The sequence below is a fragment of the Phaseolus vulgaris genome, chromosome 3, assembly GCF_000499845.2.
Source record: "Phaseolus vulgaris cultivar G19833 chromosome 3, P. vulgaris v2.0, whole genome shotgun sequence".
Classification (NCBI taxonomy): domain Eukaryota; kingdom Viridiplantae; phylum Streptophyta; class Magnoliopsida; order Fabales; family Fabaceae; genus Phaseolus; species Phaseolus vulgaris.
Genome location: NC_023757.2, coordinates 11,221,097 through 11,233,893, shown reverse-complemented (window position 1 = coordinate 11,233,893; position 12,797 = coordinate 11,221,097). Strand labels below are relative to the sequence as shown.

General features: G+C 33.1%; 1 protein-coding gene across 2 annotated transcripts; it reads left to right on the top strand.

Annotated features, from left to right (window-relative positions):
- Positions 1-3,246: 3,246 nt before the first annotated feature.
- On the top strand, positions 3,247-9,693 carry LOC137806642 (disease resistance protein RPV1-like). 2 transcript variants are annotated; one of them, XM_068606855.1, is made up of 5 exons: positions 3,247-3,882; positions 4,214-5,324; positions 5,991-6,401; positions 6,755-8,341; positions 8,945-9,693. In XM_068606855.1, exons 1-5 carry the CDS (start codon positions 3,404-3,406, stop codon positions 9,458-9,460), a joined length of 4,104 nt encoding a protein of 1,367 aa, XP_068462956.1. In that variant the 5' UTR covers positions 3,247-3,403; the 3' UTR covers positions 9,461-9,693. The 2 variants fall into 2 exon arrangements, with proteins under 2 accessions (XP_068462956.1, XP_068462957.1); XM_068606856.1 differs by having other exon boundaries at positions 3,248-3,882; positions 6,758-8,341.
- The last annotated feature ends 3,104 nt before the right edge of the window (positions 9,694-12,797 follow it).

The window sequence follows — 12,797 nt, the reverse complement described above, 5'->3', positions numbered from 1 at the left end:
AGTTGTTTCTCTAAATCAAAACGTGAAATGAAATCCGAGTAAAAGAATTAAAGAATAAAATCTACAATATCTCAAAAACAGAACTAAAAGAAAATCATCTAGAAAAATAAGAATAAACAAAATTTATGACAAAACAAGAAACAAAACAAGTAAATTCTTGAAAGTTGGAAACTGAGAATTTGTGAACAATATCTAAATCATAATCTAATTCAGAGATCTATGAAGCAAAGAAACCTATGAAAATGATACAATCTTCAAGGAGAAATCACCCAACTCCATATTGAAAAGACAAAAGCACATTTTCTTAGTTTTCTTATTTTCTTCTTTGTAATTCTTTTGTTTTACCTCCATATGGAAGGATAAACTCTTCTGGATTGATTCTTTTATGATTTCACAATTAATTTTGAGGTTCTATGCAATTAACGTTTTGTTTTTTAATATCTATAACAGACTGCACTAGACGATCTAGTCTTTACTTCTAATTTTTGTCATTAAAATTATTTTTGAACGCATGTTAATAATTCAATTTTATGCTTTAGTTGGAATTCTTGTTTAGTTTGCATTATTATGAACAAACAAGCCAAATTGAGTTTTGTACCGATTGTTTAATGCTTTGGGTTTGTTCTTTTCTTCTCTAATTTCGATTTTTCACTTTGTGATTACAATTGCTTATAGTTTTAAAAATTAAATTAAGAATATATTGAATCTTGATTTGATAATTAGATACAAACTAGATTGAGTGATATTTTGATTTGATTTGGATAACTGGTTTAATTAACTTAGTTATTTGTTCAAACTTATATATAAATTCTTAGAAAATTATGATAAAAGTAATTGTTTGGTTCTTGAACATGTGAATTAACCTTCCAACTTTTTTTTTTTCTGAAAGAGAAATACACGATTTAGACGTACACATTGTCAATTTTAAAGCTAAAGAAAGATAGTTTATTGTATAATCGTCGTTTTTGTTGTGGTTTAATGTCAACAATTTCGACTGTAGTGAAAATTAAATTTTTTAACAACAATTTCATTGACAACGATTTTTGAACTGTTGTTGTAAGACTTTAAAAACCGTAGTTAAAACACTATTTTTTACAATAGTGAAGCCAAAAAAAGAGCTGGTTTACTTCAACCACTCCCTGTCCCGCATGAACCTTGGGTTGACTTGTCTCTAAACTTCATTACTGCTTTGTTTGGATTAGGGAGTGAAAATGAGGGAGTGAATTTGAGATGATTTGAAGGGAAAGTGTGAAGAAAGTTAGGATGTTTGGATTAAGGTAAATAGAGTGGGAAGTGTAGGGAAAGTTTGTGAATAATGTGATGAGTGTGATTGAAATTATATTTTTTAAATTGATAAAAATGTGTGTTTACAAATTTATCCTTATATTTAAAATTCTTAAACAATTATTTTAATTTATTTATTTATAAATTATAATTATTTTTAATTAAAAATATTATTTAAATATATATAATTGTAAATATTTGATAAAAACTTATTTTTATATTAAATAATTTTTTTTTACTCTTTCTAATTAAAATAATTATTATATAATTTTATTTTTTATTATTAAAAAATATTTGTTTTTATTTATATTTATAATTTATTATATATAAAATATGATTAATTATGTTATTTAATAATAATTATTTTTATAATTTTGATTATAGTTTTATATTTAAATTATAATTTTATTTTAAGTAAAAATAAAAATAATTTGAGTTTAATATAAAAGGATAAAAAAGTAAATTCAAATTAATTAATTAAATAATATACCTGTATACAAACTTTCTTCGCATTTCATAGTTGTGAAGAAAGTTTTGAAGCCAATTTATTTTTTGATTTGCGTGGTTTTTAAAAAAAGTTGCTTTAATTTTTCAACTTTCTCATCGTTTTTCTTTGTTGAGAAAGAGTGCCTACTAAATTTGATTTGGGAAGAAAATTTATTGAAGTTTGTGAGTGATGTGATGATTGTGAAATATTTTTTATTTTTTTTAAATTTATAAAATGTAAGTTTACAAATTTGATAAATATAATAAATTTTAGAAAAATGATAAAATAATTTAATATAAAAGAATTTAGAAATATATATTAAAATTAAAATAAATAAAAATATTAAATATTAATAAAATATGTATTAATAATTAAAATTAATCTTTTATTTATTATTTATTTTATTATAATATGAAAATTAATATTAATAATTAATAAAAAATTATAAATATTATATTTATATATTAAAATATAATTTGTATATGTAATCAATATATAACCTATTAATTTGTATAAAAAAATTATTATATAACCAACTTTTCCCACAAATCTTTTCATAATTTTGACAAAACCAACTTTCTTTGCTCAATTCATTTCTTCGTTTTTCATGACCTAGATCCAAACTGGTTATGGTAAGAAGATTCTGTAAGGTAGCTCATTTCGGGATGTTTTCACCCAATTTATGACTTTCAGGGTGGCTCAATTGTTCTTAGACTTGGCTAGTAAAACACCATGGTTTGCCTCGTAGCTTAGTGTCAGATTGTGACTTGTTCTTTATGAGCAAATTTAGGCGTTAACTATTTTGTTGCAGTGGTACTAACTATTCTTTATGAGTACATCTTTTCATCCTGAAACAACGACCAAACTAAACTTTTGAACACAAAACTAATTATTTAGCTGGTTGAGTGGTGTTACAATACAACCACCCATTCCTCCACAAGATTATCACCTATCTCATGCAGATGGTGTTGATTCATTGTTGAGTACTCGTTAAGATATGTTGAATAATGGTTAGGAAAAAATTGTCTAAAGATCAGTGACGGATGAAAGAGCTTGCTGACACAAAACGACAAGACATAATAGAGTGTGAAGTATGTGATTGGCACCTTCGTAGTCACCTCAGTCAACCTCTATTTAATGGCAAAACAAACAGACAAACAAACACGCGCTTACAAATTAATTCTCAGTGCTGTCTCTTCACAAGTTCCTTTTCAAAATCACAATCTCACGGAAACTACGTATAACCACCAAAAGCAATTGTTGCCAGTAGAAGAAAATTTATATTTTGATCAATTTTATTAAATATAAATAATTTTCTTATAGCCAGCGAAACACTTCATAAAATTATATTATATAATTATAAAAATAAAAATATAATGATATATTAGAAACTAGAAAGTATAAAATGGAGAAGGTTAATCCTTTACATACATATATAATTATAGATAATATGAATTAAAAAAATTAATATGTATATAATATGATAAATTAGTAAGGTAAGAATATGCATTGTGTGCTTAGGACTGAAGAAAGCAAATACATGCAGACACGGCAGCATAATATTCCGACGCCAAGACTTAGAAGATTGTGGGCAGAGTAAGGAAGTGTGAGATAGGAACCAACACACCACACATGTCGCCGGCAAGAGACGCCATATCGGCGACGCCGGGAGCGTTCCGGCTGCGGTGGGACGTGTTCCTCAGCTTCAGAGGCACCGACACGCGCGGCGCCATCACGAAAGGTCTGTACGAGAGTCTGAAGGCGCGTGGGGTTCGCGTGTTCCTGGACGACGAGGGGTTGGAGCGCGGGGAAGAGGTAGCGAAGGGGCTGATGGAGGGCATTGATGACTCTGCAGCGTTCATTGTCATCATATCTCAAAACTACGCTTCTTCACACTGGTGTCTTGAGGAACTCACCAAGATTTGCGACACTCGTAAGCTCCTCTTGCCCGTTTTCTACCGGGTCGACCCGTCGCATGTCCGAAACCTCTCGGGTCCCTTCCGAGCGGGTTTCGAATCGCATGAAAAAAGGTTTGAGAAAAATGAGGTTTCAAAGTGGAAGGAAGCTTTGAAGAGAGTTGGTGGAATTGCTGGTTGGGTTTTTAATCACAGGTGTCGTGTTGCTCTCTTTTTCGATTTTATTTGCCTTGCCCTTTCTTTTTAAAAGCTATTATTAAGAAGGTTAATGTAATGCATAGACTGCGTATAATGTTTTTTAAATAATTAAAGAGTTTATTTAGAAGTAATAAACAGAAAAATAAAGGGAAATTTGAGGAAATATGAGGAGTCTCGGGATAATTTACTTTCTATGACATGAAATAATTTAATTGAAACATGAAAAAGTTAATTAGATTTCAATTAATAGAAAAGTGGGAAAAAATGTAGATGGGTGGGTTATTTATTCTTGTCATCTGAATGCTCAGTAGTTATTGCTTTGTGACAGTGAGGAAGATGATCTGATACGGCGTTTGGTGCAAAGGGTGTTGAAAGAGTTGAGTAATACTCCTTTGGGTGTGCCTGAGTTTGCAGTGGGGCTTGATAAACGTGTTGAGGAGGTGATGGAGGTGTTGCAAGTTCAATCCAACGGTGTCAAGGTTTTGGGGCTGTATGGGATGGGTGGGGTTGGCAAGACAACCCTGGCCAAGGCACTTTTCAACGCCCTTGTTAACCGTTTTGAGCACCGTAGTTTCATTTCCAATGTGAGACAAGTTTCATCAAAACATGATGGTTTGGTTTCCCTTCAAAGCAAAATCATCATAGACCTTTTTCATGGAACAGGGTCTCCTTCCTTTAATGATGTCAATGTTGGTATTTCTGCTATCAAAGGGAGAGTTAGCGAGAATCGAGTTTTACTAGTCTTGGATGATGTTGATGACGTGAAGCAGCTCGATGCTTTGATCGGTAAGAGGGAATGGTTTTATGATGGAAGCTGTGTGATAATCACAACAAGGGATACACAAGTTCTAACTCAGAATCATGTCAATGAGTTGTATGAAGTTAAAGGGTTGTATGCTTCTGAAGCGCAAGAGTTATTCAGTTACCATGCACTGAGAAGAAATAAACCACCAGACAATCTTCTGAGTCTATCAGAGAAGATAATATCCCTGACGGGAACAATGCCTTTGGCTCTGGAAGTGTTTGGTTCGTTTTTGTTTGGCAAGAGGAGGGAGGAGGAATGGGAGGATGCTGTGGAGAGACTAAGGCTAATTCGCCCTCGCCATCTTCAGGATGTGTTGAAGATAAGTTACGATGCTTTAGATGAAGAAGAGAAGTGTATATTCCTTGATATTGCTTGTTTGTTTGTACCAATGGGAATGAAGCGAGATGATGTGATTGATGTGTTAAGAGGTTGTGGTTTTAGGGGTGAGATTGCTATGACGGTACTTGTGCAGAAATGCTTAATGAAAATCACTCAGGAGAATACTGTGTGGATGCATGATCAAATTAGAGACATGGGTAGGCAAATTGTTGTGGATGAAAGCTTTGTCGATCCTGGTGCGCGTAGTAGACTGTGGGATCGAGCTGAAATTATACCTGTTTTGAAGGGTCACAAGGTAATGATTATTAAATTGCATTACACCTTGTTTCACATGAGGAAGTGTTACACATATCATATAGAGTTTGATTAATATATATAAACTATATTCTGTTTGTATGACGTGAGGTGCCACAGTACTAAAAGATATACATAAACATAGAAAGCTTTAAACTAGAAGAGTCCAAAATAATTTATTCATTCTTTATTCAAAAGGTGTCTGTCCTACATGCTGGAGAAGGGACAAGACAAATAATACATATGAATACAAGACAGAGTGACAAATAGCTAAATTGGCCTTTTCAGAAATTTAGATGCTGCTTGATTATAATAATTATGATCTTTTGTTGAACACCATTACGATTTGTTTCCTTTGATTTTGTAGAATGTTTTTTAAAGATGCATGTAGTATAAGAAAGTGAGAGCTACATATAATACACATTGTCTATTCATGGCCTACCAAAACAAAAAACATTGTCTAATAATAAAATATTATCAATTTTGATGTTTGAGGTTATAGAACTGAGATTGCATCCTTTTTTGCATTTTGTGTAATACCCACGTGTCCTTGTTTGACTAATATATGAAGGACGTTTGATGTGCATGTTATTTGTAGATTGGAACATTTCAAATACTTAAATTTGATTAAAGGTCTGATATTTTAATCTGCTATATTTTAATGTAGGGAACTAGATGCGTTCAGGGTATTGTGCTTGATTTTGAGGAAGAAAGATTTTATAAGAGAAAGGACGGATCAGTTTTTCCGAAGAAGCTTCAATGGAGACCGAGTTTAAGAAATATACCAGGCTACATCAAACAATGCCTTAAGACTCATCTTAAACCTCAAACAGAGGAAAACAAAGAGTTTATACTTCACACCAAATCCTTTGAATCAATGGTTAATCTGAGACAGCTTCAGATCAACAATCTGAAATTACAAGGCAAGTTTCTTCCATCTGAACTGAAGTGGCTACAATGGCAAGGATGCCCTTTAGAACGCATGCCTTTGAAATCTTGGCCACGAGAGCTGGCTGTCCTTGATCTCAAAAACAGCAAGAAAATGGAAACCTTGTGGGGATGGAATGGTTACAACAAGGTATGCTTCAGCTATCTTATGTAGTATGAATACCAAAAACATGGTATAATTTGATACAATGATTAGGTTCTTGACACTTATTTTCTTAACACCAATCTTATAACCCTTTATGATAAGAGAGTTGACACATGTCAAACCACTTAATGAAACATTACTTTCAAAAATTAATTTTAAAAATTCTTATTATAAACACTTATAAAAAATTGAAGTGTTCATGTAGTATTTATCTAATTTGGTTATTATACATACTTAAAAGAATTCTTTCGAAACTCTTCTAGGATGTCTTTCCCTTTCTTTTGCTTTACTATATATATATATATATATATCACATGGTGTAACATGACAACGTTTAGCAGGTGCCACAGAAGTTAATGGTCTTGAACCTCTCCAACTGCATCCAACTCACTGCTATACCTGATTTATCTGGGTGTCGAAGTCTAGAGAAGATTGATCTGGAGAACTGCATTAATCTAACTAATATTCATGAATCAATTGGCTGTTTGAGTACCTTGCGAAGTTTAAATTTAACGCGTTGTTCAAGCCTTATCAACCTTCCCATTGATGTCTCAGGGCTAAAACAACTGGAGAGTCTTTTTCTTTCTGGCTGCACCAAGTTAAAAGCATTGCCAGAAAACATTGGAATCCTGAAATCCTTGAAAGCACTTCATGCTAATGACACTGCTATAGCAGAGTTGCCCCAGTCCATTTTTCGCCTCACAAAACTTGAGCGGCTTGTTTTAGAAGGTTGCCGATATTTGAGAAGGCTACCTTGTTCTCTAGGACACCTATGTTCTTTGCAAGAATTATCTCTATACCATTCTGGGTTAGAAGAATTACCCGACTCTGTCGGATCATTAAATAACCTTGTGACACTCAATTTGATGGGATGTGAAATCACTGTAATTCCCTATTCTATAGGGAATCTCATGTCATTGACAGAACTTCTGCTTGATAGAACTAAAATTAAAGAACTCCCTGATACCGTTGGTTCTTTATCTTACCTGAGGGAATTATCAGTTGGAAACTGTAAACTTCTCACTCAATTGCCAAATTCAATTAAAAGGTTGGCCTCAGTTGTTGAGCTTCAGTTAGATGGAACAGCCGTCACAAATTTGCCAGATGAGATTGGAGAAATGAAGCTACTGAGGATACTGAAGTTGATGAATTGTATAAATCTTGAATATTTACCAGAATCTATTGGTCAGCTAGCATCTCTTACTACATTGAACATGGTCAATGGAAATATCAAGGAATTGCCAGAATCCACTGGACGGCTAGAAAACCTTCTTAACTTAAGATTGAATAAATGCAGAATGCTCAGAAATCTTCCAGCTTCTATAGGAGATTTGAAATCTCTATATCACTTTTTCATGGAGGAAACAGCTGTGTCAAGCCTACCTGAAAGCTTTGGGATGCTGTCAAGCTTGAGAACATTGAGAATGGGAAAGAAACCTGAAAGTAGCTTCCTTGCAGAACCTGAAGAGAACCATAGCCCTTTTGTACTAACATCTTCCTTTTGCAATCTGACCTTGCTAACTGAGCTTGATGCCCGAGCATGGAAAATATCTGGGAAAATTCCAGATGAATTTGAGAAGTTGTCACTATTGGAGACTTTAACATTAGGCACGAATGATTTTCACAGCTTGCCTTCCAGTTTGAAGGGCCTTTGTATTCTCAAGGTCCTTTCACTGCCAAACTGCACTCAGCTTAACTCTCTCCCTTCACTTCCTTCAAGCTTGATTACGCTGAATGTTCAAAACTGTTCTTCATTAGAAACTATCCATGACATGTCAAATTTAGCGAGCCTGCAGGAGTTGAATCTCACAAACTGTGCAAAAGTGGGGGATATTCCTGGTCTTGAAAGCTTGAAGTCATTGAGAAGGTTGTACCTGAGTGGTTGCATTGCATGCTCCTCACAAATACGCACGACACTTTCGAAGGTTCATGCCTTTTCTATTCATGAACCTTGTATCAATGGATAAATATATGTTTATAAAAATTTGAACCTTAAAAATATGATACTTTTTGGTTTTAGTCCCCTTCTTAATAAAACAAATCTGACCTTAGACTTTCACTATCCTGACTAAAACGGAATAGATTAAAATATATATTTTTTTTCTTAAATTTTAAAAGTTTCATTTTATTCCTTTAAAGGTGTTTTTATTAGACCAAATTAGTTATTTCATTAGTTCTCATAGTAAGTTGGTCAATTTAGTATTACCTAACAAATTGTAAGAGATGTCACATTAAACTACATATATATTTGTCATGCCAACTAAAATTATTGTAATAAAAAAACTGAGGAAAAAATCAATCTGGTCTGATAAAATACGTTAGGAGATCGACCTGAAACTTTTAGAATTGAAGGATCAATCTGAAACCAAAAGTTAGAATGAAGAACCAAAGTAAATTAGTCAAAGGAATAGAATACATACATGAACTAATTTCAAGATAATATCATGAATAAATTGAGAAAAATCAGGACTAATTAATTTCCTGTTGCCTTCTTATAGCTTCTGAACAACGAAGTATTTATGTGACAGGTTGCACTGAGGAATTTACAGAACTTAAGCATGCCAGGAAGCAAATTACCTGAATGGTTTTCTGGACAAACTGTCAGCTTTTCCAAAAGCAAAAATCTTGAGCTAAAGGGTGTACTTGTTGGTGTTATCATTTCAATCAACCATAACATTGATATACCTAACATGAAGAGAGATGATATGCCTGGCTTGATTGATGTTCAAGCAAATGTTCTGAAAGGGGGCAGAACTCTCTTTAGTACAGTGTTAAACATCTGTGGGGTGCCTAAGACAGATGAAGAACACATACACTTGTGTAGGTTCCATGATTACCATCAGCTGGTAGCCTTTTTAAAAGATGCTGATACATTTTGTGTGAGCAAGAGAAGTCCACCTTTTGATACGGGGTTGGAGTTAAAAAAATGTGGGGTTCATTTAATCCTTGAAGGAGATGATGATTATGAAGGAGGAGAAGAATCATTGGACAAAGGTCTACAATCTGTCTCAGAAAAATTGGCCAATTTTTTCCGCACTTCATGAAGGTGGCGGTCCTATCATCTGATAATGAAGGTGAGTGTCATAAAGGAATTGAATATGCTGCAACATGAGCAGAATCTTTTCTTACTACACTAAAAAGCAATTTCATTCTTCTGAATTCTTTTCTTTCTGATATGATTATGATTGCTTTTTAGTGGAAGAATTGTTCTTGTTTGTTATAAGCTCAAATGACAAATTTGATAAAATAGAAGTTGTCCATCCATTATTTTCGAGCATTACTCCTCTTCAATGTCAAACTGAATTATTATAAATATCAATGAAGTATTTTAAATTCTTCATACAAAGTAATATTTCCGGCCCCCCGGGCCAATCGACTCACTATTGGACCCGAAAGACTCGGGTCGACTCAATATCGGCCACTCAATTCGACTTGGGTCAGGGTTGACTTGGCTCGACTTTGGTCCGAAATGACTTGACTCGACTTTGACCCATACCAACTCGATTTGACTTGGGCCCGGACGACTCAACTTGACGTAGATTTGGACCGACTTTGCTCAACCTTGGCCTGAATTGTCTTTGCTCAACCTGGACCCGAATTGTCTTGGCTCAACCTGGACCAGGCCAAGTCAAAATCCAACCCAAATGCAATTTGGATATTCTAAAAATGTATCCAATCTATATCTAATTCATATCCAATTAAATGGATTGGATTTAAAATCCAAAAATATGGATTTGGATTTGAGATAAATCCATTTAAATGATTAAAACTAATATGGATTTAGATAATTATGGATTGGATTTTTTGCCCACCCTTACAAAGTATTTAATGTTCAAAACTTTCTCATCCAAACACATCACAAAGGCATTTGATATATGTAATCACTTTAGAAAGTTTATGGATAGGAACTTAAAGAAAAATTTCCTTTCACTGTTTTGTAAACTCTTTTCCTAAAGCTCATGGTTTATATCTTCTATATAACTGCATAACTATAATTTCTTACAACTGAACAAGAAAAATATGAGTTACAAAATATAATATATTAACGAAACTCAAAAAGTAGTTCCATGTTTTTTTGTATGATTGAGTATAAAGAAAGTTTAGCAAGATAATGTGGTGAATGGGACATTAAATTTATATTTTATATATATTATAAGTTTATCTTTATACATCAATAAACATTTTCTTTAAAAAAATAATTTACTCAACGAGCATGACTTTAATTGGTAACACGTGTTATGGTTAAATGGAAAAGGGTTGGGTGCACATGAGATGAGAGCCTAGTCAAAGAATCAAAAACCCTAATTGTAGTGGTTAACAAAAACAATTTAGATATTGATAAAAAAAAAGTACACTTACAGTGTGCCTTCAATAAGATTTCGCTACTTATTTAATCTCATTTTATTACTACGCTATGGAACTTAGGTTAGTAAAATAATCCATTTCATCTTACTTATTTCCAAAGAAATCTGTTCAGTTTATTTATTATAAAAATATAGTTTAATTTGTTTAAAATTTTATTTTCATGAATAGATATAGCCATCTATGAAAAAAAAATTGTTAATGGGTGGATTGGATTTTTATTAAATGTATTGAATTTCTAATGGATTAAAATGGACTAATGACATTTTTTTGTCTAATTTATTATAATCTGAAGTAACATTTATGTAATTCTTCTAATTTCCTCACTTTCTAGTGAAGGTTTAGCCAAATTTAAGGAATATATATTAAATATATTTGATTAATCCAATTCACTTTTGTACAAGGGAAAGAAAATGGCCCAAATTAGAAAAATCTTCAATCTCAAAAAATAGCTATAAAAATACTTTCAAGTCAAATGCAAGATTTTATTTTTCTTCACTTGAACAATCATCGACTATTGTATTAAAGAATTAATATGATATAAGAGAATAAGGTAACCATTTTTTGGATATCAAACCATGTATATAAATAAAACTAATAAAGTTTATATTACATTAAATGTTTTAATATTTAGCTACATACAGTTATCAAAATTATGTATGGAGTTGGCCTTGCTTGCTACATTGTGTTATGCAAAATTCTTCTAACACAAAAAAAGAGAGAAGAAAAACCTAACTTGTAGATTTGATTTAATGGAGAAAGTAACCTAATTCAAAAACATAATAACTTCCTGGAATCACTCATACAAATTTTGTTATGCTTTTTTTTTTCTTTAGGACATGATGGTATTTTTTTATATATACAATTGACTTTTTTATTTGCTTCAATCGTTACATTTATTAAAAAGTACAACAAATAAATATAACCAAGACAATACACACTGAGTTTATGAAAAATTAATAAATCTAGGTTTAACTTTTACAAAATACATCATTAAGAAGGGATCATAGATATTTAAACATGATTAAGTTTCAAATTTGTTTTGGACCGAGAAGTATCCTCTTTTCCTAGATACTCCTAGTTTGCGATGTCGTAAAGGTTTTGGTCTCTAGTAAGTGAAGCGAGTTACCTGAAAAAGGTACTCCGATGACTAAGTTAGTACTTTGTATGTGGTAAGTGAGGATAATAAATATTATTTAATGTGTACACTTGTCCTAATTGATGTACATGTTTACAAGATCGTAATGAACCTTTGATATTAGGTTTGGATTAGAATTAGGATAAGTTACCGAATTAACCTCAAAATCAGGTAACATTTAGTATTGTAGTTATGCTCATCAAGGGATCATAGGGTGTGTGTTAAATAACACTTGTTGGATCTTTGAGAGCCATTCAACCATGTCATCTAAGATGCATTTAGGGGTGGCAAAGCGGGCCGACCTGCCCTGCATAGATCCATCCCACTTAGGCCTGCAAAATGCGGGCTGGGTTGGCCCGCCTCGTATACAAAATGCAAGTTGGTTTTCATGACCCGCCGCGCATGCAGGTTGGTTCGCGAGCCGACCTGTTTTTTTTTTTTGGAACGTAGAGGAGGAGTAGAGGCAGTAGCGGTGTGCATCAACAATTGCAGGCGAAGCCACGCGGAGTCGCAAGCGGAGCGAGCGGCGGCGCTGCAAAGGAAAGTGAGTCATGTGTTGTGTGCGTTTTTTTGGAACAGCGTAATTGCGTTGTGTTTTGAGTGAAAACCTAATTTTCTTTCACTCAAAGTTGTCACTCCTCCACTGGACCATTGTTGTTAAGTCAATTAATTTTTTTATTTTTTATTTTTTATTTATTTTATATTTTTTTGCGGGCTAGCGGGCCAACTTGTGCTAGCTACGGGTTATGCGAGGCAGACTAATACGGGTCAGTGGGTTGAAAACGTCAACCCACCTCGCGTTAAACCGTGGATCGCGGGCCGACCCGCCCCTTTGTCACCCCTAGATGCATTCTATCAATTATTTTTACCGAGTCTCGGTA